The 27,773-nt window shown below is 32.7% G+C and overlaps 1 protein-coding gene across 5 annotated transcripts; it reads right to left on the bottom strand.

Annotated features, from left to right (window-relative positions):
• LOC127847332 (hepatocyte nuclear factor 6-like) lies at nucleotides 1-27,540 on the bottom strand. Of its 5 annotated transcripts, none has more exons than XM_052379161.1 (5): nucleotides 26,243-27,540; nucleotides 25,295-25,348; nucleotides 22,123-22,260; nucleotides 15,136-15,180; nucleotides 1-6,370 (listed from the first exon to the last, which is right to left on the bottom strand). In XM_052379161.1, exons 1-5 carry the CDS (start codon nucleotides 27,375-27,377, stop codon nucleotides 6,081-6,083), a joined length of 1,662 nt encoding a protein of 553 aa, XP_052235121.1. In that variant the 5' UTR covers nucleotides 27,378-27,540; the 3' UTR covers nucleotides 1-6,080. The 5 variants fall into 5 exon arrangements, with proteins under 5 accessions (XP_052235121.1, XP_052235131.1, XP_052235140.1 ...); XM_052379171.1 differs by having other exon boundaries at nucleotides 26,252-27,540; XM_052379180.1 differs by lacking the exon at nucleotides 15,136-15,180.
• Nucleotides 27,541-27,773: the final 233 nt, after the last annotated feature.

Raw genomic sequence — 27,773 nt, 5'->3', positions numbered from 1 at the left:
TTCAATATCAAGATAGTTTATTGTACACATACATGAATACTAAGTCAATGTTAATGGATAAGACAAACATTATAGAAGTGATCTATAGAAGATAAAAAAAGGAACTGAGAAAATCTCCCGTTTCCACGCCAGTGTTCTAGAGCAATACAGATCAGCAAAACGAAGAGAACTATTCAGGCATACAAAGTAAAAAATAACCGTTGCATATCTATCACTACCACAACATATACAATTGACACGGAATGGTTGCCAGAACAACTGAACATTTTGAGACATCATAGATGACCTCAATGTTGACACGAATACATGTATATTTTTAACAGTCATATCATTATACAATAGTACTAGAACTGATTTAATTACAATTGGCCAGAAAAAATACTGGCTTGTTGCCGATTATTCAATAACATTGTATGAATCAAAGCAATGATTAATATGAATTAATGTATTATTACCCTTCAACAAGATCTACGTTATATTCTAAAGATTGTGTTAAACACACACCCAAAGTGACAGCACACATAGAAATCTAGTTTCTACAGAATTGTCCCCATAAAATTGCCTTTAAAATGTACAATCACAAACACACCCACACTAACAAACATGCTTTTTATCTAGATAAATTAACAGTGGTATATCAACAAAACAGGAGAAATGTATTGAGATGTAGAAATACATGAATTTCTAATGACTTTTTTAAAACCTTTAAATGCAAATTACATATTGTCATTAATTCCTTTATGAAGTTTTAAGAAAATTGTAATGTGATGTAATGGTCATTTCTAAAGCTCAGTTAAATGTCCACACAAGCTATCCTTTACTCCCTTCCATACCTTTGTCAAAACATGACAACATGAAATATAACTTAAAATATTGCACAAGAAACGGACATTCTTACAAGATGAAAAGCATGCAAACCTGCCCATGATTGGTTCCATTAACAGATACTTACACTCAATATAGATTGATACTTACACTCAATATAGATTGATACTTACACTCAATATAGATTGCAACAATCATATAGTAACTTTAGTTCAAACAGTGTTTTTTTTTAATTCAACTAGGAAATCTAGACTAATGACAATATCACTAGATATTTTCACTCAAATTAATCAATTAAAAAAATATAACTGAATGGTATTCAATTTGCAAATTGTTTTTGAAAGTACATGAAAAAAGATCCAATGCAAATGGTTATCTAATAAAAATACTGGACAAGGTAAATTTATTATTTATGTAGTGGAACATATGACACAGACTAGCAAATGAAATGTCAAACAACGGACGGAATGTGAGAGTCGTAAAAATGCAAGCTGACCTCTCAATTTGAGACACATGACATTTGTTTGTGATTGACTATGTTGCAAAAGGATATATAGGACCCTGAAACACGGTGAGGTCTACACACTGGACACCAATCATGGGCCCGGAATGCAAACAACTGTGAGCGTTGAACAGAGCATGAGAGCAACACAGCCCAGGAAAACATCCATCAAGACAAGTTGTCTGCACACTTGCAAGTTGACTAGTGACACACTGTGACGGCTGCTGCAGTAAAGCCAGTATCTCTTACTTAGCAGGAAGAATGTCCAAGTTATGGTCCAGCGGCAATCACACTTAGGCCATTAAACACTTAAACATATCAATGATTAAATAATACTTTGCCAAAGTGGTCCCAATTTCATAGTGTGATTTAGTTTTTAAACCAAAATGCATTACTTGAAGAGACAGCTCAGAAAATCAACCAAAGTATTAACATATTCATAAACAATTACATAATAAACACTAAAAAAATTATTTATTCAGAAGTTTTTCAAATAAAGGTTCCAAAGCAACAACATAAAATACTGCAGAATATAAATAAAATGCTCCGTCACTAGACGACAAAAGGTGATTGTGTTTTCATCATATCACTGATGCAAGTGAGCCCAGATGCATGGACAAAATAAATAAATTAAATAAATTACATGTAACGCAGAATACATAAACAAGTGCCATTCAAACACTAAACATTTAAATAATAACATAAAACTATACAGCATCAAATACTTCTTCTACATTGATATGGTTTGCAACGAAAGAAGAACAATACATTATTGGTACATTTCAAGTTCTGTGTGAATTAAATAAAGGTGAGATTTCTTTTTGGAGAATCAAACACAGAAAATAATTAACTGCTCAGAATAATTTGTTAATACTTACTATTTTTTTAAGCGAAAAACAAATAATCAAACTGTGTTCTGTACTATGCCATGTAAAGAAGGCAGGCAATACCAGATCTGATAATGAGAAAAACAATCAATAGAAAGGTTTAAATACAGGAACCAATCAAAACTCACACTCAAAAATATTTATGCTTTTATTTAAAGCTGGGTTAATTTAAATTTATGAAACCTGTAAATAGAGTGGTTAATTAAGTACCAAAAACTGTAGAAATTATATTATGCATTAAAAGTGGAAAATAAATAACAATGTAAGGTGTTTATTGCAGGCAGAACGGATAGGGGATTTTTGCACATTTACACGTGGACATGTAATCCACATGTCGAGGCACGACATAATAATGCGTGAAATGAAGTTATAAACAGTACACTGTCCTACAGTTTTTTCATACAATAATCGTTTGCCTTTTCCAAATTACTAGTTCCTAAGAAGAATGATTTGCACAATTTGGAACCATAAGTTGGGATACCAAAACGATTTGTAACCAGGCCCCGTGTTCACAAAACATTTTTTGCAATTGAAAATCGATTTTGCTCGTCATTGAAAATGGATTTCCATTGTAGTTGATAGGCAAAAAAGAAAATCGATGTCAGTTAAAATCGATTTTGATTGCAAAATTGTTTTGTGAACACGGGGCCAGATTTATAAACACACACTTGCCATAATTTGTCTGCCATACTTGAAAAGTATAAGTTCAACTTTCACAAAATTGGAGAGAACAAGCTTTTGTTCATTGAAATAAAAAAATGGATTTCACAACATAAAAAGCACAGTCTATAGAGATTCTAACCACCCAACAAAAATGATATGCCTCATGATGATATACATATAAACAAGTTCATACATTAATTGAAAATAAAAGCACAAGTTAAAAAATTACTCACAACGCTAAATTGATAAATCAACACCAACTAAACATAAACAATTTCAACGACCGTCAATAATCAATGACAATCATTGTCACATAAATAATTTAAATTCTCTCAAAGAGCTTGTTCATTCAGATCACACAAAATGATAACATTAATTTGTTCACTGTGTTACATTACCACTTGAAAAAAATAAACATGAGAATCATTTAAATTCAGTTAGAAATATTGCAGGAGATAAAACTTTTACAACTTATTTTGTTTTGAAAATTAAACAGTGATTATTAGCTTCATATTTTACATATCACAATCAAGCACTTATACAGTTTTTTCCATTCTAAAAATGCACACAGGTCAATATCTAGAGCATTACTAACAAAATGAAAACCACAATTTCTGTCTTATTCTATCAAACTTCAAAAAGCCACTACTGGTAATAGAACTCACTATCCTTAACTATGAGAAAAACATACCTACTAAATACATAAAATACAAAAAATGGATGAATGATGAATACAACACAGTTATCACAACATTAAAGTTATAGAGACGTCATATAAAAATCTGTCGCAATTATTTACAATTTACCTGCTTGCGTGTGTATGCTCAATAAAAAACAAAATCATCATAAAAATGAAGGTGTGTACGAAATATGCTTGTCATGAAGATTTCTTAACTATAGAAACAACAACAACAACATATGATAAACAACAACATACTTTCAGTCGATACATAATATTATAAAAATTAATCAGTGGCCACCTATGATATATTGCCTCATATTGCACCGTGCTTCGAAGCCTTTATATAATTGTTGCAACCTTGCTCCTGATTGGTTGATAAATTCATGCCAAACTGGAATGTAAGTTTGTATGTGAATTGTTCAATTTTCAGAAATGGAACGAGATTAAATTGTTGTCTGATCTGTTAATATTGCCTGAATCATTCATTTTTATTAACTAAGTGATACGTTTTATAACATATTAATGCTTTACTTTCAATGGTTTCTGTCACAAGAGATAATGTGAGACAGATTTTAATACTTTTCACATTAATACTAGTCTTTCAGATAAAAATGCAGCTTTGAAATTTACAAAACTGTCCATGTAAAGTTGTAGTGCTTTTCCAAGTATTTGCATGTTTCAATTGTATTCATCTTAGTTTTGTTCACATATATTGAAATTTCAAAATAGTTTTGCTTTTGAAACATCCCTCTGAAAGATTCACACATTACAATAACATAATAAGATATTGTGTTAAAAAATAATAATTGCTTCCATATGCACATATACATATAAACAATTTTTTTGCAATTGGATTTCTTATTGTAAATTATGCAATTTGTAAGACCTGGGGCAAAAAAGGAACAAAACAAACATTCGTTTTTTTCCGTACTGAACTGAACTTTCATTTTGCCGAAAACTCCAAATGGAATGCATTGTGTTTGTCATGGAATGCATCAAAGATAATAAGTGAAAAAATGGCACAACAACAAAAGATTTTTCCAGAATATATCTTGGATTTCGCAAGCAGTGCATTTATAGAGGGAACTTTGGATTTTGCAGACACTAAAAGGTTGAAATGTTATGACAAATGTGAAGCATGGCCTGATTCGAATGAGATTAAAGGGACCTTTTCACAGATTTTGTCATGTTTTGAAGTTTATCATTAAATGCTTTATTTTGATAAATGTAAACATTAAATTTTAAAAGCTCTAGTAAAAAATCAAAAATAAAGTTTTAAAAAGGAAAAAAAGTAGCCCACGGCAGGGCTCGAACCAGTGACCCCCGGAATCCTGAAGTAAAAGCGCATTAGCCAACTGAGCTATCCTGCCAATCATACATGAGATGCGTATTTTATGCGGTATATAAGCAATCTTCGTAGTTTCACAAATTTTAACGACAATAACAGAACTCTCCAAATTATTAAATCGTTTCGCGTTGCAACGCTTTATAATTTTTAGGTTTTTAAATCGTCAAAAGATGCATATAATGGCTATATTAGACCATGGCAAATGTTCAGTAATACTGTTTCCTCACAAATATCATAACTAAACCGAAAATGTGCGAATCTGAAACAACTTTTTTCAATTTTGTCAATTTACCAATCCGTGAAAAGATCCCTTTAAAACATTGCAAGAGAGAAGAAGGATTTCAGATCTATTGCCCAGCACAATGCAGATTTTGGATTTTGTTTTAAAATGAACAAAGTAAATGGGTTCATCAGTATAAATGATTTTGTAAGTTAGAGAAAACAAACAAACAGTTAATCAGGGAAAATTAACATAAAGAAATAAATAAGTCCATGACTAATTCTGCTACCTTATTGAGCTTAGAGTGCATGAGTCACTCTAAAACACCATTACCTAAATAAAATTTCCACTATATAACATCAGTAAATTTAAGGAATGTTATATAAATAAAACATAAATATATATACACCACATGTACATTAATCAATAAATACAGATCATGAGAAATAAAGTACACAAATATTATGTAAAGTGACACCCCAATGAATGAAATGATTTGGTAATATGTACGCAACATTTCATCAATTACTCCAACGCAATTTGGACTGAAAACTTGTGCCTTATTGCAAAGATCTTCAAGCTATTAATGACCGTCGCCTGCCTTTATTCATTGAGTTCTTGACACAAAATAGCACGAGATAAGTGTTTTTAAGTCAGTTGAAACATCTATGAAATGGGAATTCAGAATCCATTGTCTACCAGAACTCTATGAACACGCACATGTAAAACCCTGACCATGTTTTCAAGCTGACTGGCAGCTTTTCTTGGATAACGTCGAAGCTTTGTTTAGTCACGAACACACTGGTTATTTTCACTTATACAGAGCAGATCATTCATGTTGCAGTATACGCTACACAATACAACAGAAATATTCTACAATGTGTTTGTTATTGTGTTTTCTTTCATTAAAAACATTTCAAAAAGAAATATTCATGACTGGTCTGTTAAGGATGTCAACTTTTCGGCATGCCAGTCGGCGCACTGTCCCTGTTGTCATTTCCATTGTCATCACGCCACTTATCTACAGATCGACGCCGCGCGTTCATGAAAAAGTTCGCAACTGTTGTCACTTCCAAACCCAGCTGCTGGGCAATGGTAGCTTGCATTTCTTTTGAAGGCCTTTTTGTTTCCTTAAAAATCGCGTGGAGGGTTCGCCTCTGAATGTCAGTAAACACAAGTCTTGGCTTTTTTGGGCCCCGGTTCTCCTGTTGTGTAGAAATCTCCGACTCTTTTCGCTTGACCGCTATAAGTAAAATCACACATTTGTTATTTATTACTTTTATTAAGTTAAATTAATTTGTAAAAAATACTGTAGTAAACTGCATTTTAAAATTGTATCTTTATACCTATGCATTGTACAAATCAAGGACATAATATACATAAATTAAGTTTATTGAAATCAAATACATAATTATTTCTAGGCATTCCCAAACACAAACATTGTTAGTATGCTGGAATAAAGCAACATGCAAATAAACACATACAAAAAAATCTACTGTATGACGCCAAATGATATATACAAGGGTAGAAGTCAAATCCATTTCAGAGCTGGCAAAGAAACAAACAAACTCATATTCATGTTTACAAAATGTACATTGTCAATATCACTTAAATTTCTCAACAGCATTCAATTCGTCCCAGTGATAAGGTAAATTAAAACAAAAAGGCCTAAAATCTCCATGCACAATTTTAAATCCAAATATAGTACAAATCCAAGATAAGACTGGAGTGTCAAACAGCCTGAATAAATTTTCCCCTTGCCACCTGGTTCGTGGATTAGTCATATTAAGGTAGTCAAAAGTCAGTTACCACAGATTTAAATGTCTATGTAACCATGGAAATAGTAGCTTTTATTAGCTATTCAACATTGAATTAAGTTTATCTAAACTCCATAGTGATATGCCTAAAAAATTGCCTTCCAGCCTGGTATTTTCATATAAAATAGGAACTGAAAAAATATTTGAAAAGTTTCCTCATTTTTAAATTAAAAATGTAGATATATTAGTTACTTGAAATTGAGTCATTCTTTATCAACAAAATGTTAGACATCCTATATATTGGAATAAGTTCATACCAACCATTAAGTTATTACCATTCTGGAAACTAAATCTGTATATGACATCTGTTGCAACATTTTACAGTTACAGTTTATTTCTTATTGTACTTAAACCTGCATTTAAGAAAAAATAAATATGAAAAACAGACTTCCCATTTATAAAAACAACCATACAAAGTTATATATAATATGATATTGTTATTTTCTCCACCAGAGTGGCATTTACAAGTTACTTTTCTAATTAACAGAAAATATTACATATACTGACAAGAAAAACTGAAAGCCTTAATTGGCATATTTCTTATTAAACACTTAACATTGCAGACCCATTAACAGAGTTCGCCCATTCTCTGCCATGTTTTCCCCTGACTACTGTTTTTACAAGCTTCTCCGCTATCATTTAATCTCAAATGACCAATCATCGCATTTTTGTTCCAAAAACATTTCAGGAAGCAATTGTCCAATCTTGCTTGACATCAGATAGAATTACAGCCTGTATTTATGATACAATAATTTAGCTTCTGTTTATACCCACTGCCTGTTCAGGTTTCACCGTTCTGCTTAGCGATGTATGACACATTTACTTAAAGCCTCCCATCGTTGCTAGGCAACTATGGAGGTTGGCACAATATTGCCTAGCACTTGACGTATATAAATGATGTAAATGATATTGAGGCAAGTAACAAACTTCAATTCAAAACCTATGACATGGCAATATTGCCAGGGCTAATTTTAAGCTTTTTAAGCCTTGTAAACCAAATGATGTTTATTATGACTGAGAATTTTAGGGATTAGCTCAAAGGGATAAAGAAAATATATAAAACAAAATTATATCAGTCCTTCTAAGAAAATGTTTTTGTAAGTCAAATGTGTATTTCAAAGCCTTCTATTTTAAGACACAGTGTCAACCATTTGAATACCTTTTCAAAACTGAACAATAAAATACATAATGTTATTACATAACATGCTTGACCAATTGGACATTTACGGTCAATCTATTTTACGACACAAGATTTAAATTGTCCGAAATTAAAGCACTTTAGTTTCTAAAAAGAAAGACATGTATTTCCAAGCAAAAAACTAAACTAGAATTCAGATGAGTGGAACTCCTAACTGGAAAGCTCAGAACAGGATGATGTATTTACATATTCCATTTTCGGGATGTGATACTTGTGTTTTTACCGCAATAACCCTAACTAGCCTGGTCATTACCGGGCTTTTATCCTCGGTTCTTTCCATCAAGGGACACTCATGTGTAAAGAGTATTATATTTTATGTGGTTTCTATGCTTTGAATGGAATAATAGGCCTCCTGCCAGTGCAAAACAAACAACTATCATAGGTTAATTCATTACTGCTGGTATTGTATTCCCATGTCAAGCTATACAATTTTGTAAAATGTATAATAGACTGTAATAGATTCTTGGACAGAAGGATTCATGAAATAGTACTTTCAGCGTTTGTTACAACAATTTATCACTTACTCAAAGTTAACATTTAATGTCATTCTACAAAGAAACTCTAAAAAAGTCAAGAAAACTAGCATTAGCACATCCTTTACAAGACAAAACGTAATAGAACTAAAAGGCTGCAAATATCTTCTCCAAACACTGAACAAAATTATCATACATCAAGTTCTTCAACTTCAATTAGAGTAACCCATATCTTTAATTTCCCAACACGGCCATTTTTATAAAAAGATGGTGAGTTTCTTGTGCACTTGAAGAAGAGAAATTGTTTTATAAATTGCAGCTATCCAGTAAGATGCTTTATGTTGGATTCGAGAGCGGTTCTATTTGCTTCAGCTAGAAAAATCAATACTTTCCCAATCAAATTAATCGCACGTAAGAACATAAAATTATTCTGTCAGTTGTTCTCAAAGACCCTGCTTCTTTAAGCCGCCAGATCTTCAAAAGGAACTTGTCCCAAGAATCAGCCAAAGCAGGTCCAATACAATTTTAACAGTTTATTTCTCTGGCAGTCTGGATTTAGTAATGAGAAGTTCATAAATACCAAACAACAGCATGATTTTCTCTTGCTGCATAGAAATGAACTTGAGACATCAGAAAGTCTCCGATTACTCTCTGGGACAGAAAACCCTGCTTTTGACAGGTCTTAAAAGCGCAAAACAGCCAAGAGAATTTATGTCCAAGTTATCAGAAACAGCCATCACAAACAAAACACTTGATGCTGACAAATCACTTATTAATTGTGAAACCTCAAGACAACAAGGTGAAAACAGGAAAAATCCATTTGAGTTTTGTTTCACATGACTTGTTTGGCTTTATGTAGTCTGTAACATGGAACAAATTCTATTAATTCTGCAAAGCTTTAAGGGCAGGACTGGTCATAGACAGCCCATAAATTAGTTTATTTACAGCCGAATATGGCTAACCAAAGGAAGGTTTGTTATTAGCAGAGGCGCAATGGTGTAGCTGGCATTGTTTAAACCAAAATGTTTCTTAGAATTCTATGTCTGGTAGCTCAGACAGAAGCAGGAAAAATGCCAGAGGTTTAACACATTAATGTTAGAATTTATTCACAATCCATTCAAATGAACGCACGAGACATTTTTCTTCCATTCGCATTATAAAGATGCCAAGTTTTGGATAATTTTTTGACAGCATGAATTTCCCCAAACATTATTGTGAAGTTGTCTGTAAGGATGGATGAGGTTGGTTGCTAACATAATGTCAAGCATCAGACACCCCTCAGTGGCAAAGTTGGATAGCACATGAACATGGCGTAATCTTTTAAGAGATATCATTAAGTGCGGACTTAATCTTTAGGGCTATTTATTTCTGCTAATTTGTAACCAATATAAGCCCTTCTTTCGCTCCCTAAGATCATGTTCATTTGAGGATTACGGTTAGTATAGCTTGTAATGTTTATCTAAATGCAGTGGTGCCCAAAGTTTACGCACTGGACACCATAAAAATTCCCTCAAAAGAGGAAAGTTTTCTCCTAGACTTCAACCCCTTCGGAAAGCACTTGACTTTTGTTGTTTGAAAGCTATAAAAAGTTAAAATGAAAGCAAACAAATCACTCTGTCAGGTTAATTACATTCTTACTCATCTTACGTGGAAATTTAAATATAAAAGAAGACAACTGAACCTATAGAAGAGTGCCCCAAATTTTCAATAAAGGTATATGAAAGCTTGTGATAATGGGCATGATACATGCAGTGACACAGCATAAAAACTTGGGTCTTGCATACAACTGAGGGCAGAGTGCCATTTATTTTTTTTGTTAAGAGTTTACATTATCATCTTCAAGTTGTAAAATTCACTTGTTCTTGTCAGAATGGCCATCAACACTGAAGTATAAGATTCTGTTGACAACGGAGTTATGTGGGTTAAAGGAAAGAGATAACCACCTACAGCTGCGGAAACATTTTGGGAAAAAATAATTAAATTGTAAAATACATACACAGAAAATATCATCCTTAATATTGATAATATTTAGCTTAAAATTTGTTTATAATGAAAGTATATTCCATAATGTCATGAACATGTAATTTTAAAGAATATAATGAGTCAAGCACATCAGTTTGACACCTTGGCCACAGATGGCAAGTATCAAGAGCAAGAGGTCCCCAAAACCACAACCCATTTAAGATTTCAGACTACAAAGGGGGAGTTTCAAGGCAAAGACTTGCACCACTGAGCTCACAACCTTTTAGAAATGAATGCCATTATATGGGCTAGAAACACGCTTGAATAGTGGCACACGACAAGTATGATCATATCACAATAATTTTCTCCTTCAGTGGCTCAGTAACAAAGCCTCAGAAAGTGCAAGTGTGGGGTGGGGGATGTATACTGTTCAAACCTTGACTGGTGTATGGGAAACTTGCTTTCCCCTAAGGCCATGCTATTCACCTTTATAAAGTCGAACTGATTTTTAGTAAATTATTCCATGAATTATTAATGGCCACTTTTATTTTAGTTCAATGCAGACAAAGGAAGCAGTCATATTCAGTATTTCCCCGACTATTTTCAGACTTTATATTTTGAAGCTTGATACACATAAATAACCGATAAAAGCAATCCATTGTTTTTTAGAATGATGCTAAAACAATGAATTTAGTCCATTGTCTTAATTTAATAAAAATGAACCCATAAACCATTTTCTTAATTTAATATTAATATTAAAAGTACAAGTCCATTGAAAGTTTTGGTTTTGAGAGCTTCACAAGTTCATCACCCTAGTAACAAAGATCAAAGCTCTCCCATTTAAATGACTAATTTCACATTACCATCTAATTCCAGATATTACAAACACATTTTGATTTATTTTCACTGGCAAGATTAAAGTCATGTTTATTGCTGCAAAACATTTTTTTCAAATGCACTGCAGGCAAAATACTGACAAGACATACTTTTGCCGAAAGCCAAAAGAAATTAAATTTGACAAAAACCATAATTTGGTTGAAACAGATAAATCTTTATTGAAGTCAGTTTGCATTAAAGCCAGAGAAATATTGCTCCCAACTAAATAAAAAAAGTAATATTTCTCATTCTTCCGTCTAAAGGGTTACCACATTATTACAAAAAAAACAACAACACACAATCCCTACAACAAAGAACCAGTTGCAGTAACAAGGACCCCCATTTTAGATAACATAATAAAACAAAGATAAAAACTTGGGTTTCAAACTTAAGTGGATTCACAAATAACAAGATGCAAATGACACTCAATGTTCCATGATGTTGGCAATAACCAGCCAAGTCTGTAATATAACTACAATTTATGGTATTGGAGCCCATTATAGCCTGGGAAACAGGGAAGCTGCCACTGAATTATTCATGTCTGTAATTCCAGGTAGGGCTTGCTAATGAAACAGGTGTTGGGAGAAGGGCGAGGATTGCATGTGATAAACTGACACTGTACAGGTAACAGATCCACATTACCAAACAGATTCTCTTCAGATCCCATTTGTGCACCTGTCATTGTTGTACTACATTTATTAATGTGATAACAGTTACTTTCCAAGAGGAACAGATTTATGTACTGCTACCAGCTATTAAAATATTGTACAACTGAAAAGTGAGCTGACCATCTCTGGACTATAATAATAACGAAACTTTGACCGGAAATTGCAAAATTGTTGTAATGTTTGATCCTATTATTTGGCTTAATAATGGCATAAAAAGTATGTCCTAGTTCATATTGTTTTTATTTAATTTATAAAACTTGAGATTATATTTACAGAAACAAGTATTGTTAATAACTTTAACCTGTGCTCTAGTCAATGAATAATTTACAACTCTACCTTTTAATCAAATTTTAACATGTTAATGACACTAACGCATTATTTGAAGCAATTTATTTGTGTTTCTTGCACTAAATTGTTGAGTGGTCGAATGAATATGCTGAATCATTTGTGTTAAGGGGCAATAATATACGAACAGAAAACTTTAAAGCTACTGATAACAAATATGTTAAAAGCAAAATACCTGATCAAAGAAGAAATAATAAGAATCAGATTTGAACTATTTTATGTGTTTCTTCAATGACAAAGATTGTTGGAAAACATCATTAATTTCACACACAAATATTTCCCCAAATTTGGTTGCTGTTCAGCACATGGGGGCAGGTGGCGTTTGAGCCTCAGGCAGCTGGCGTTCAGTGACTGAAGTAAGTGTGAGCAAACAAAGGGGACAACAGTCCTCCCCATATAAACCCTGTTTCTCTCACACAACACCAGGGGCCTGACAGATAGTGTGTGCCCATCTTAACACCCACCCCTTGAATGTAATTTCAGTTGGAAAACCATAAAATATTTAAGCCACTGTTAGGGCATGTTTACATTGTTGAGCAATCTTACCTTATTACTTTGTAGTAATTGTTAAGGTCTCAATAACAATATTTTAGTGTTCCTCTGTCCTTTGATCCATATATTATTTAACAGTCATGGCTGACCGAGCGCTTTTAGAAAAGAATTGCATTCGTGACCACTGGCAAATTCAATAAGGTAATTAAACCTATGATAGGAGAACAGTGGACACAATTTTCAATTTTACATCTGATCATTTAACTGCCTTAAGGTCAAATTGTAATTGAAAAGTAATAAACAACTTGTTGACTGTTGACACTCAGGCCTGAACGTTTTTGTTGTGTGCATTGGCAAAAGCACTGTGGTACCATGAACACTGCTGCTTGAAAAAAACAACAGAAATTAATACAAAATTACATAGATACATAGTCACATAAAAGGATTTTAGGGCGCAGCCTTACTCTTTTTGGTATTTTTTTTGTTTGAAGTATAATCTTCAATAACTTTTTGTAAAAGAGCTTTAAGGGAAAATAGAGAGGTGCAAATGTAAACCAATATCTTAAGGTAAATTATAAATTTTACTGAAGTCAGATTTCAACAATCATTACACCTCGGCCAATTAACAATTTCGTTGCATTTTCTCAAACCTTTAGTGAATGCCCGATAACAATCATTGTCCTACGGCAGACCAACAGAGCTTACGTCTATCAGAAAATAATAATAAGTTGCCAAGGAAATCAGTAACTCTGTATGTAAACAAATTATATAATAATAATAATAAAAGAAAAACAGTGTTGATTTAAACCTATTTTTGGAATTGAGATGGCAATGAAATATGAGAATATACATTTGTTTACATTTTAAAAACTCCCTGTTCAAACATTCCAAACTTGTATTTAAACTTATACTTTGTACCAGTGGTTTGTTTTTAATATCTACATGTATGAATTTTGCAGGATGCTTTTTTTTACTTTAAACATTCTTTCATTCGAGGCACTGTGAATTGAAACATTTTTGACTGAAATTGTTTTTCTTCATAGAAGAACACAAATCCCAGTAAGGGAGAAGAAATTCCTTCTGAGAATGATAAAATAATTGCCTTTTGAAGTGTGATATACAGAATTTGAGAAAACACATTTGAATGAGAAAACAAACATTTTTCTGCACAGCCTTCAAAACTCAAGCAATCTTGTGTAAGCTTCAAAGAAAGTTTGGTCTTTATGCATTATTATGTACCTGATATTAAAGTTTCAAGGAGAAGGACAATAAGGGGATCTTACCTTAAAAATTTGCTCACAAGGACCACCATCGTCAATTTCTTAAGTTAATAGCATAAAGGCAAAACATTTTATAATTATATTGGTCATATAAAAAGGTAAACATGACTTTTTCATACAAACACAAAATAAAATGATTAAATATATAATAAGACACTGTGGATATACATCGCATGCTTTCATGTAAATTGCAAACCCAAAACCTTTGTGAGACATGCATGCATACCAGGATATAAACTGCTGGTATTAAGTTGTTATCAATTATGATTCTAGTACATTTTTATTCATAATTGTCAAGTGTGTGACGATGTCTCTTCAATCTAGAATAAAATACTGATCTGTTATAACATGTAGTCTCTCTTGCATTTGCATTAGCAAGCATTATTAAGAATTTTAATCTACCTTTTAAGGTTTAGAATGAAGTTCAAATTACCAATTGCACGCAGTAATAGAGTAAAGTTTAATTTAATTTCGACATCAGAGATAGCATGTTCGTGCACTTCAAATGGCCTACAAATCCAGGAGTTATGTACCAAAATTTGATACGATAATGTTTACAAAACAAACCTAGAACATGACCTGACTTGTCCAGTTTACTTATAAGGGTAGACAGCCGAGTTAATCTTCTACATACATGATACAGCATAACCCCTCATGCAAAACTATAATGTACACGGAATATACCCTTGTATTTGCAATCCCAAATTCTTTTCAATCAATTAGCAAGCGTGACATGTTACATTCCACAATCTCCCTGCTTAATGAGCACGATCAGGCAGTAAATTTGTTATTTTGAATATGGCTGCATAAACAGGCCTATGGTTATGTTTCTAATATGCACCGTTTAAACATTTGTCCAGGTCCGGGTATGCTCAAATATGCTGATGCATTTTATACCTATCCGACAGAGAATTTCACCCGTTTCTGCGTGACAAACCATCACTGCTAGAAATAAGGAAAAGGGACATGACAACTTTTCTATCTTGTTTTTTTTTTCTTTTGTTGAAATTTGACTTTAAAACAAGAACATGTGGTTAAATGCTCTTTCAAAATTGTTAAGAACAATAAAATCTATAAATAAATCTTATGAAAGTAATAAGTCATATACTTCATAGGGTTTACTTCAAGAAGAAAATAGCCATTGAAGCACCCTGGTTGTTTAATGTGTGCACACATTATAAAACCCTTACTTAATTTGAAGTTTATATAGTCACTTTATAAAATCCTTGAATGTTTGATTCTGTATAAAAGGGTATAGCTGTTTCTATTCAGGTGAATACAGTGTATAGAAAATGGTCTGCATAATAGAATAACATACATGTAAGAACATGCCACAGTTTAAATTTTGTGTATAATAATTCAATTTTGCAAGTCTCAAAATATTAAATCATGCTCTCATGGTTTTCACAAACACAATAATCAATTAAATAGAAAGAATTGATTAATAAATTCAAATCATGTTTTAAAGATTCAATTTGCATTCAGTTTTAACCATCTGAAACAATATTAATTAACTGTAGCTATACAATATGCCAGAATTTAGGAACATAATTTCAACATTTTTTGTGGAGATTACAGATTTTTTTTCGAAAATTGATAAAGATAGAATAATGAACAATATATAATACAACAACTACAATAGTGTGGGTAGTGGCCAATGTGCTTTCATATGAGGTCAAAGTTCCAATGTCACATCTTTAAATAAACCAATCTGTAAAAAAACATTTTATTTAATATGTCATGACATAAATATTCGTTTTGGTGGACTGCTAAGGGATAGAACCAAAACATGTGTTGTAATTTTTCTTTAGAATATGAAAGCACAGTCAGCCAACAGTATTTTGGTAAACATTTTGTTAGTAAAAGAAACAGATCTTTATAACCAAGATTTTAAGTGAAAAAATTGTTACAAAAAAAATGTTTTAACTATCTAGTAAATAAACCCAATCCCATTTTAGTAAAAACAAGAAAACAAAATGCAGCTTCAACAAAGCTTTTTTGCTTACAACATTCTATCATACATTAGTACAAAACAATTCAACTTAACCAAAAAAGTCAAAACATTTAGTTTTAGTTCTAATTCCATGACACTCCACCAAATGTATGAATCAATTAAAATAAATAAACACAATTATCCATTTTTCATCACGAAAAATGGTTTCCGCACAAAAATGTAACACCCTTATATGTATTTAAATCTCTACCGAGATAAAAATACCTCAGCTTGCAGAGGGTTTGTGTTAGTAACATTGTTATAAATAAATTGATGCAGGGTATACATCGGCCTTAACCAAATTGATACCTTTGAATAAATACAAAGAAGGAATTACAAACAAAGTCAGAAAAAAATGTAACAATTCTGACAATAAAACTTACAGCATAAACTTTTGATTTCCAATTTACAAATATTCCTCCTTTGTTTTTAATGCAAAATAAACGTTGAGCAGGCATATAAGTGGTCTTACCCCATAACTGAAATAATAAACACAACAATTACATTAGAATTGTATGCAAATAAAACAAAAACAATAGAAGCTGAACTTAAAAATAAATACTTGATGTTGTGAAAATACATACATATATACATTTGTACATAGCAGCATCTGAGCTATATAATGAACCATTTACATAGACAACCTTTAACAGTGTTTGTTTCCTGTCATGTGACACATTTTCAACAGTATCAGTGTTTTAAAAAAAAAAATTTTTTTTTAAAGAAAAAATTCTAAACCATCAGCCATTATTATCTTGCTTTTATAGTACAGCAGTTACATTTTAAGAAATATTTATTGAAACAAACAACAAGAAACAAACTCTCACAGTGACATTAAAACTAGATCTAATAAAGAATAACAAAACAGTCATGTACAAAAGTAGAACAACAAAATACATCAAGGCGCCATCAAAAGAATGAAACATGTGGACAAATTCACCATTTGGTCAGAATACATCTGTATTTGAACAAATTCTACAACAGATTGCAATGTGTGTTTCCATTTTGTCAAATCTTGAAATTGCAAACATTGACTTTATGATAAATGTTAGATAAACTTTTGATAGGCGCCACTCAAGGAGTTATTACCACTACTAAAATGTTTTTAAGATTTATTTACATTAACAGTAGGCAGGTTGAGGACATGCCATTCAAATACAACACCTAAAATAGAGGAGGCATTCCACATAGACATACACACTTGCAATGGTTTTGGACTTGCATATAATATTTTCAATAACAATTGTTCAGTCTTTAACATAAAGATCCAAATGGTAGCTAAAGAGCATATTGCCACAGCAGATGTTGCAACTTCATGTACATGTTAATGTCAAGAGATTGAGTGTAAACTGTTGCATGTACTTACTTATTCTGAATCATAAACAACAGTTTCATGTTCTACCCTTAAATCAGTCAGTAATGTCAAGGACTTAGCATACACAGTCACATCAGAGAACTCTGTCAACAGTTTCCTGGGTTGCAGAACTGCCAACTTAATAACAAGACCCTGTGACCAACAGATGCTGACAGTTCACACTAGAACAAAGAATGGGCCAGAACTTATGCTTAACAATTAACTGTCAGCCCAACTGGCCTATTCATAAATTACCACAGCGACTGACCATGTAAATTAGCTGGTAACAAATGATGACAATCAGATCTCTACATGACACATATTACCAGTATGAAAATCTCAACATCAACTCTAGTTTAATCATTTGTCTCTTTTTCCAGTCATTATTGAGATGTCATTACTGAAAAGCATCCATCTACAAGTAAACAAGCCATCCCTTTCTGACTAGCGTCATAATTGGCTGATTGCATTGAATGGAAGGCCAGTTTATTTGTCGATGAAAGTGGATATCAAAGCTGTGATGACAACAAAGAATAGTGGTGGCACAAGACCACTTAGTAACCATAAACAAGCCTAACTGTCGACAAAAGTTTGCTATTAACTTCAGTCAACATTATCATGATTTTTACAATGGCTTGCACACAAATAATGATATCAATCAGGAGAAGTACCTATGCAAAATTATACATGAAAAGAATAAACCACTTCTCTGTTATCATTCAAAAAGTTTTATTTTCATAAATAAATGGATCATGTAGTGTACTCATCAACCAAATTTTATAGCAGTATGCACATAAATGGATGAAAATTGACCAATGCTAACTATTCAAGTATTTTGTACGACCAATAATGAGCTGGTTCTATTCTTAACATTTCAACATAATGATTAAATATGAAGCGGATTTACAACTTAGCGTTGCCTTTTCACAGAGCACAAAAAGCTTTACAATGATTGCCTTTACAAAGTTTTAACAATTTTAAATTCAAATACCAGGCCATGGGGAAAGCTTTATGTATACACGCACCAGTTAACGTAATTTCTTCAGAGTTAACAAAAATTCTGCAACAAAAATAATGACACTGTAATTTCAAAAACTACGTACAAATTATAAAGACCATGACTTTGTTTAACTAACATAAAACTTGATAATAATATTGTAAGACGCATTCAATATCTTTTCATTGTTATATTGGCAATCTTCCTTTGTTCTCATTCTGTTACCATTAGTCGGATGTAAATAGAGGGCTGAACTTAAACCAACACAACTTGGGAACACTGCATGCTCTAGGCAGAAGGTAACGCAGTTATAAATGAATATTTTATGAAACATAAATTTACACAGGTTGGAATTCAAACCGGAACATGTGTTACCCAGAGGTATAATCCCAGCTTTCCAAGTAGCAGATGAGGTTGAATAGGGTTTTATGTTTGTTAGAGCCACATTAACAGTTCACATTTCCAATGACTCTTCATCATCAAATGAAGGGCTTGTTAAGAATGCAAGGTCTTTAAATCTTTACAAACACACTTTGATGTTTTACTTTTTTAATTCATTTAGATAAACAATTATTGTAAACGCTATAATCCAAAACCATGGTTTTAATGATTAAACAACAGTTACTATCTCCTCTTTTTCCTAATAGACTACACATGACCAGATTAATTTACAACAATACCAGACTGTTCAATAGTATTATATTTGATTGATCAATCAGATTTGTGAATGTATATCTAAAATCAATGAGTGTGGGGAAAACCCAGTTCAAAGTTATATCCTGTGTTTGTAGTATTGGTTTGTAATACTTCTTCAAGACGAAATGGGTCACCAAATCAATCGTATTGACAAATATATTGACAAACACATTCAAAACACTTGGACTATTGGAACCCCATAATCAATATAGCAATAAACGTGATCATGATTAAATTGGTCTCAAAAGATTTGTAAATTCAATAATTGTGAATGAACAGTTGAACAACGTCTCAGAAGTCAATTCAGTAACAACAAGGCAAATATGACAATCTGATGGAACTGGGGAGTGATGCAACTTAATAGATGTATTGGGAAATTTGCAAAACATGATCGTAAAACGTGTCACAGGCTTGCTTACAACAAGGAAGTTGTGGTAAAAGTAAACAAACTGATGGGTGTAGACAAACATATTTTGGGCATTTAAAAACCTGCTTGAACTTTTAACATCTTATTTCTTTAGATGTCTGTCATCAAAAAGAAACATCAAAGGTGTACTGATCTGCTCCACTCAGTCACATGGTAAGATCACATTGTGATTATCACTGGCAATCAAACCATTAAATAAGATCCAGCTAAGGCTTCTATTTTGTCAATTATGTAGTTAAATTAATTGAGCAGAATAGTTTTATTTTTTTTAGTGAGTAAACATGACAGAAAGACCCATCAAATTCAAGCAACAATAAAAACTATTCATGTTAATGCACAGTAAATTAAGTTTTCTTAACATGAAATTCAAATTGTGTATTTAAATGAATTTTTCCTCGCCAAAAAAACAGGGGTTTTAATATAGAAGAAACTCATGCGCACACTTTTTTGCAATATTTTTTTATTAATACTCTACTAATTATGGGACAAATAAAAAGAAAATCAATTTCCTGTATTTCCTAGGCAGTTGCTACACATAAAAAGCCTTTTTCAATCACAACTGCTTTATCTTCAATGTTACTCATGGTTAGCATTTAATCTGGCACACAATCACTATGGAACCCTCGACAGGAATGGTCTTTGAAAGCTTATAATCAACTTCCTTTGGTTTCCTGGGTCTTTAATTACACCTGGTAAACATGACCAGGCTCCCAGTATAACCAGGGTTGCTAGTAGCAACCAACAATTAGTGCCAGCCTGCAAATCTTGCAGGGTGTTAGACAAGTACCAGAGTATGTTTTAACCTCACAACACTACCCTGACTTACTATGCAAACATTGACTAGCATATCAGAATTATTGCACAGTTGTTGTTTTTGTAGTATGGTTGTGATAAAGCTTTATTTGGTAAGGGAAAACCTTTATACCAAAGTCCGGACATTAATCATGCACAAATTAACTAAATGTGGCATATTCACTGTCTCTTGAAGTTTGGTTCAGAAAAAAAGTGCTTTTAATCAAACAAATCCGTACAGCTATAAATTCCTCTTGAACAGAAAGCATATGTTTAATATCTTTTATCTTTCAGTGATAATTTATTATGAAGTAAGAATTTTTTGGTTTAATTTCCAACAGCCTATCTAGAGGGGTAGCATATTATCTTACAGTATTGAAGGTTTTGTTTGGAAGAAGTTTTAATTTTATCAGCAAAACATGTCTAATCAGTAGTGCGATGTTTCTAATATACAGTTATCCACACATTACACAGATAGCCACCCAGTAGGGAATACCTCTCACAAACAGTGGGACGAACCACTATCTACTTCAGGCCATAACATACACTTAATGACAACGGAAGGGACACGTTCGATCAAGCCTTCTCGCACCAGGCTGAATGCTACTAGGAAGGCTTAAATCTCTGGCTTTTGCCTAGCGACAAACCTATGCAGTCAACAATATTGCAATATTTCTCATATCAACATATGGTTATAGGCTTAAAACTTTGAGAAGATTATAACAAATTTTCATCAGCCAGATCGCACTGATAAAATGGCAGTTGGCATGGTTTGCTTTACGTTTAATAATGCTTAAACAAAGGCCAAGTGACAGATCGCTGTTCTCCCGTCAGATTATGGAGAAATCCGAACAGAAGCACGAGGATCATATCAAAAGAAATTATCCCTTACTGTAATAGTAAGATGAATGAAGCTGATGTACTTTTCATGAAAAAATCTGTACCAAAGGCTTTTAGTTCAAAAGCTTTACATTTCAAATAATGCAAAAGAGAACTTCCAATACCTCAGAGACAACACCAAAGAAACAAATACTGATTTTGATGATCATATTTTTGGTTTTATTAAAGCCATTTGAGTATTTTCCATAAATAAAGAATAATAAATGAACAAAAATAAATACTTTTTGCATGCAGATTAAAAATATTTACAACAATCATATCTTCCAAAATCAACATACCATACATACAACTGTACACACTCAGCTTATTAAAAGGGGGGATATGAATTGATCCTTCTTGTAACAATGGACAAATTGGTCCGAACAAATGCTTGTTACTAGTTTTTGACAAATTGTAGTAATTGTTTCCATCATAAGGTACAAGTCATGTACAACATAAAAACAAAAGCAAGGCAAAGTAGTTTTTTTCTTCAAAAATAAACCACAAACACAACACAACAACAACAGGATCATAATTGACCTTATAAGACTGTAAGCAGCACCCAAAAGGAGAACTTAGTGAAAGTGTGGATGGGTGGGGGCACAGTAATACACAGACAGAGCATTAAGCCATACATACAAAAAAACAGAAAGAAAATTAAGCCATACAAACAGAAAATAAAACAAGAGAAATTGGAGCAACAAAAGATAATACAAACTAAAATGAAAATAAAAACATGTTCTTACATCTGGTTGATCCATTGGAGATGATTGAGGCTGTGGGACTGTCGGGGCCCGGGCTGTCTATTTCATATTTCACTTCAACGGGCTCATATTTAACTTGAACATCGTTTGAATAAGACCCAGCATCATTGTTCCAGCCATCTAAAATTCATCACCGATAAAAGAGTTCTTGAAATAAAGTTTTGGTATGAATTTGATAGATTTCAATTGCTTACTTTCATGTGTTATGGCATATGAAATAAAGGTTTTAATAAGAAAATAATGTTCTTTATACAAAATTGTTTTTTACTTTTACAATATTTTACAAAACACGTTCATGAACTTTATTTCTTTCATTTGCATGATTCATAACATTTCTTTCATATTTCTATGCAAGAATACTGCAAAATTCAATTCATTAAATTTATTGCTGGGTTAGTTATTAGTGGTTGAATGCAAATTAAGATAAATACTTGACATGCAAGAACACTGAGTATGCTCAAAGAATAATTGCTAAGCATGCTAAAAACTTCATTACAGCATCTAAATATTGCCAATTTCTCCAAACACTCCGGCGTTATCAAATTTGGCACGATTTAATAGTACAATATTGGGAAATACTGGATCAGAGTTTATTCAATTCTTCCGAATTTGGACTCAACTTCATTCAAGTTTCTTTTATAACTCAAAATTATTACAAATTGCAAAATAAAGAAAAGCAACTAAAATTCGAATAAAAAAGTGTAATGGGTTAGAAAACAAGCAACAATACCGGTACATGTGTGTTTAAAAGAACAAAAGGGTTAAACAAATAAGTAAAGTCACTAACTACTTGTACCACATTGCAAACATTTGTATATACATTATGATTTCAATTACTTTGAGTAGTAAATGCAACTAGATTTTGAATACCTTTTTGTCAAGAAACTCTTTTAACGTATAAATAAATTATTAATGTAAATCTTAACAAAATTCTACTTCAAACTCTTGCAAAATATTAATGCGTCATGTAACCAAAACACACAATAAATATAATTTACGCATACTTTACGATAACCAACACTCATCTTTAACCCCAAGTTTGTCTTGAATGTCTTAAAACCTTTGTTCCATACCAAATGATATGTTTTTGTTCAAAACCATCGCCAGATCAGTTCTTTTAAAGCTATTCAAAATATTTATGTACTCTGACTGGTGAAGTCTGGGCATGTCTATGTTATATCAAACTCTTTTAACAAAAGCAGTACAAAGGAGTAAATGGGTTTATGAATGCACTCCAATGATTAACCATAGTTACTGACAACCATAAAGCTAGCTTCAAATTATTTTCTTGTCCTTTTATGAAAAGGTGTAATGTTCGTATACAGTCAAAGCAGTTGACAATATATAAGAAAAATTTCCACAAGAAAATGGCCCATAAAATGTTAACACAAGAACTCAAAAGCACCTTGTCGACAGCTTGACAAAAACACTCGCTAAGGAGAAGATCAAAGGTTTAGAGTGACTTAGCTTTGAGTGATAACATCTTTACATGAGAACTATTTGTTTATACATATGTTTTAATTGTGTGCTGGCTAATTAAATTGGGTAATTAAAATTGTGAAAAAAATACCCCAGGGCAAAAATTATAAAGCCTAATGTTGGTGGAAGCAATTATTCAAATATGTCATGACATTTATACCCAATACAAAGTCTCCAGTTTAATCAAACAAATCAGATGACAATAATTTTCTTTAATACATCAACAATGGAAGGTGTTCATGTGTGGTATTACATTTATCTTATACATTATACACATGCAAATTTAAATCATTCAACAAATCTTCCACATTATGTTCAATTGCAAATTCTACACACATCAAATGAGATATGTCCAACACCAATGCCAGGCACAATAAACACCCCCAACAATGTTCATGCGACTGTTATTGAAACAGAAATGGTTGCCATGGTAACAAGCCAGAGACATCTGACACATTTTTTCCAGCAGTCTTCCTGATCACGATCACGTTTGTTTGTCAGATTTCCCCCAATACATTTTACACAACACACAGAATGAGAATGGCTTTGTGTTGATGGATATGAATGGTCATGTGAATATGTCATTTACACTCAAATAAAAGCTTCTTTGTGGTAAAAACAAAAAATTCTCATTGTTTCAATAAAGACTATGACTTTGTGATTACAATGTGTGAAAGAGATCAATAAAAAAATACAGCTCTATATAAAATTCTACTGTGAATGAATTGAAAACTAAACAACAGAATATCTTTCCACGGCAAACATAATGGTGCATGAAACTTATTTTAAATATCTGCTTTCTTCCCAACCTTTCACTATAACTACATGTACCGCAGTAGATTGAAGGTGAATGTTTAGAAAATATTACTGAGTGAGGATATGTTCTTGGCGTTTGTTCCCCATGAAAACAAGCGAATAATCAGGCCACAGCTTGTACAAACTGTCAAAACCTGCCAGTATCTCAGAATACCAGCTATATGTTAGTGAACAGGGTTTAAAAAAAAACTTATTAGAATGAGTTGCCTTGGGTCCTTGATGTTTCCACATTATTAAACTTTATAACTTGGGCTGCTAACTTCTTGTTCTAAGAGGAAATAACTACATTACATACAGTGTAGACTTATTTCTAACAACTGTTAGTATTTGAAACATTCATGTACCTGTGCAGAATGTTAGTTTAAAGACAGTGTTAATACATTAAGCAAATACAGGTTACTGATTTGACTTCCACACCTTGAAAATTAAGACTTCAAAAACAGAACACTACAACCTGGTTAAACATACACAAACTGTAAGTAATGTTTTAAATGTACAACTTGATATCAGATCTTGTTTCAACGTATTTGCACCTGTGATAACATAATTTTATAATGAGAAATACCATCTTTAGTTTGTAGTACTATAAGGTTAACAAACAAACAAGTATCAAAATTAACCATGTCACAAATGTTAACATTAACCTTTAAATTATAATTTAAAAAAACAGTTATAGTTCCACTTGCTCAATATATTGAAGTATGGATCAATCAAAGCATAATACTATAAAAATCTGCATTTAGCAAACTGTAAATCATTCCTTATGAGCAATAGGTAGTAGAAAATGCTACAACTACTGCTGATATAACAAGCAGATATCAAGTGTCCTAGTAAGAAGACAATGCAACAATTCACATACTGTATGGGTTGTAGTCCTCACCTGGGCCCTCATTCTCTTGGGGTTGTAAACATGCTGTAATAACAACAAATTGGTCATTATGGCTGTTAACCAACAGAACATGAAACAAATGTTGATTACACATGGTTAAATGCTTCATTAGGATTTTTAGTAGTTGTAAACTTACTTGTTTTTGTTAGATAAAAACAGTAAATAGTGAATATTCGAGGTTTTTAGCTTAAATCTTTATAAAAATCACTATACAAATTTAGTATGGGAATGCTAAGTTAGATGGGTTTATTTCAGTATAGACGGTCAACAAATTCATATTTGACAAGTAAACATTGGAAATTGAAATCAAAAAGCCTCATGGATTTGCAAAAAAACACTTGCTTTTTAATTCTCACATTGAATTATTAAATATAATCTCCTTTGTATTTTATGACTAGGTTAAAAACCCTATTAAGTCCTGTATTCTGTACCTGTTCAGACTGGCAACACAAGAGCTTTTATTGTGTCTATAATTCTAACTATAAATAATTAATCCTGTTTATGTACATTGTATTAACTATTTACTTGTCAAGTATCAAGTATTCAATCTAAGAAAACTACAAAGAGATTAATTTAACCAAAGTACTGTCACACAGATTTCTCGCTACAGTTTTCTACATAGACTAAAGAAAGAAGAGTAAAGTAAACTAATACAATTTTTATAAAATTTAGTACATGGCTTCAGACATTCACAGATGTAACCTGATATAAATTTAAATGTAACAAATACTAAGTAAGTTAACAGAAAAATTATTTATTGCATGCCATGTATATTTCTCTCAAAAAGTAAAATTTACACAATAACATTACCAAACTATTATATTACATAATAAGTTATAATCACTTATTTTTGAAAGTTGTTATTCAAAAAGTTATAAAATAAAAACAAAGAAAGAAGGTAGAAACTTGATGTATGACCTTGATTACCTGCCAACCGCAAGGCAGACATACGCTGGAATTCTGGCTCCTGCAACCATTTCCACATTCGTCTGAATGTTTCACGACCAGACTTCAGCTTACTCCAAGGCTTTGGGTTTCGCAGCAAGTCACTTAGGGTTCCTTGGCTGCGACACAACACACGCTGGGCAAACACTGCCTGTGGTATACTGTATCTCTTAAGTTCACTGCTGATTCTTTGTGCCAGTTCTTTTGTGTTAATTTCCTCAACTTCCTTGCCATTCTGATCCATACCCTGATGTTGTGGGCTTCCACTATGCATGCTATGTGGTGATGTGCTTTCCATTCCTGGACTGAGGTGGAGGCCGTTTGAACCCTGCATCATAGGAATAGGAGAATCGCACTGCTTTATCTTCATAGGTGAATGCATGCGGGACGGCACTGAAACATTCTGTTGAAATTGATATGGATCATAGGATGATGAATGAACAGGAGAAAGAATTGGCTTCATATCTTGTTTAGGTGACGGCAATCCATTCTGACCAACATTATAAGTGTAGCTTATTGTCTGATTGTACCCGTTCATTTGTCCCATCATTGAAATCGGTATTGAAACAGGTGTCATCATCTTTTCGTAACTGTTGTAATTGTTTAATGTCATAATGTTTTCCATTCCTTGTAATCCATTCATATTGTTTATCAACTGAAAATTGTTTGCTGAATTCTGCAAAAACTTGTCCGACACTGTTGAGATAGGCGGTAGAGGTTGCAGAGGTGTAAGTGTAGCATAGTTAGTTGAATATCCAGGACTCATCCTTCCGTTGAGTGTCTGGTACTGTATCTCCCCCATCTGAGATCTGAACTCGTGTGTGTCAATCATGCTCACCGGTATCACTGAGACGAGGTCCGCACGCGTTATAGCTGGGGACTCAAGCTCCCCACTAGATAATTCCGAACTGGGTAACTCTCCACTAGGTGATGACTCGCCAACACCTGGACTAACACTAGCACTATCAACACTATTAGGATCCACGAACTCCTGCTTAGGTGTAACCGTGAACTCCTTCTCGCTCACGCTCTGACTAGAACTGATCGGAGTTGTGGACGAATTGTCAATTTGTTGATCGGTTAGTTCACCCATGTTTTCCATCGTCATTCTACAATCAACAAACGATCGAACAACAAAGAATGATAAACTGTCAAATGCAGTAACCTTTGATGGCGAATTCTGGTTGGTTAATTCGATCCAAAGGGGCTATTACGTACGATCAAAACCTCTGTAGATAAACGCTTCGGCCAACCTCCATGTTTAGACAGCTGTGACCTGCGCACTAACACACTGCGCATGCATAATTAATGTTTATCGCGCATGCGCAATTCAGTTCACGTTAGATCAAAGGACCGGTAGCCACATGTTCAAAATACGGAGAATACTTGTTTTTCGAAAACGCTATCAAACAGCAGAGATATATTCAATGGAAATTTAAAACTTAAATATAAAAGTAACGAAATGAGAAATTAGATTGTTTGTGATGCAATAAATTGTACGAAG

This window comes from Dreissena polymorpha, chromosome 1 (assembly GCF_020536995.1).
Source record: "Dreissena polymorpha isolate Duluth1 chromosome 1, UMN_Dpol_1.0, whole genome shotgun sequence".
NCBI classification, from domain to species: Eukaryota; Metazoa; Mollusca; class Bivalvia; order Myida; family Dreissenidae; genus Dreissena; species Dreissena polymorpha.
Note: the sequence above shows the minus strand (reverse complement) of the source record. Positions and strands in the feature narration are given on the sequence as shown.

What these genes read in the sequence shown, in the direction of transcription:
- LOC127847332 (XM_052379161.1), bottom strand. Translation starts at nt 27,377, where the DNA reads ATGACGATGGAAAACATGGGTGAACTAACCGATCAACAAATTGACAAT. An exon ending in GCGGTTGGCAGGTAATCAAG is followed by an intron (nt 25,349 to 26,242) that starts GTCATACATCAA and finishes TTGTTATTACAG; the next exon opens with CATGTTTACAACCCCAAGAG. An exon ending in TGAGGACTACAACCCATACA is followed by an intron (nt 22,261 to 25,294) that starts GTATGTGAATTG and finishes GATGAATTTTAG; the next exon opens with ATGGCTGGAACAATGATGCT.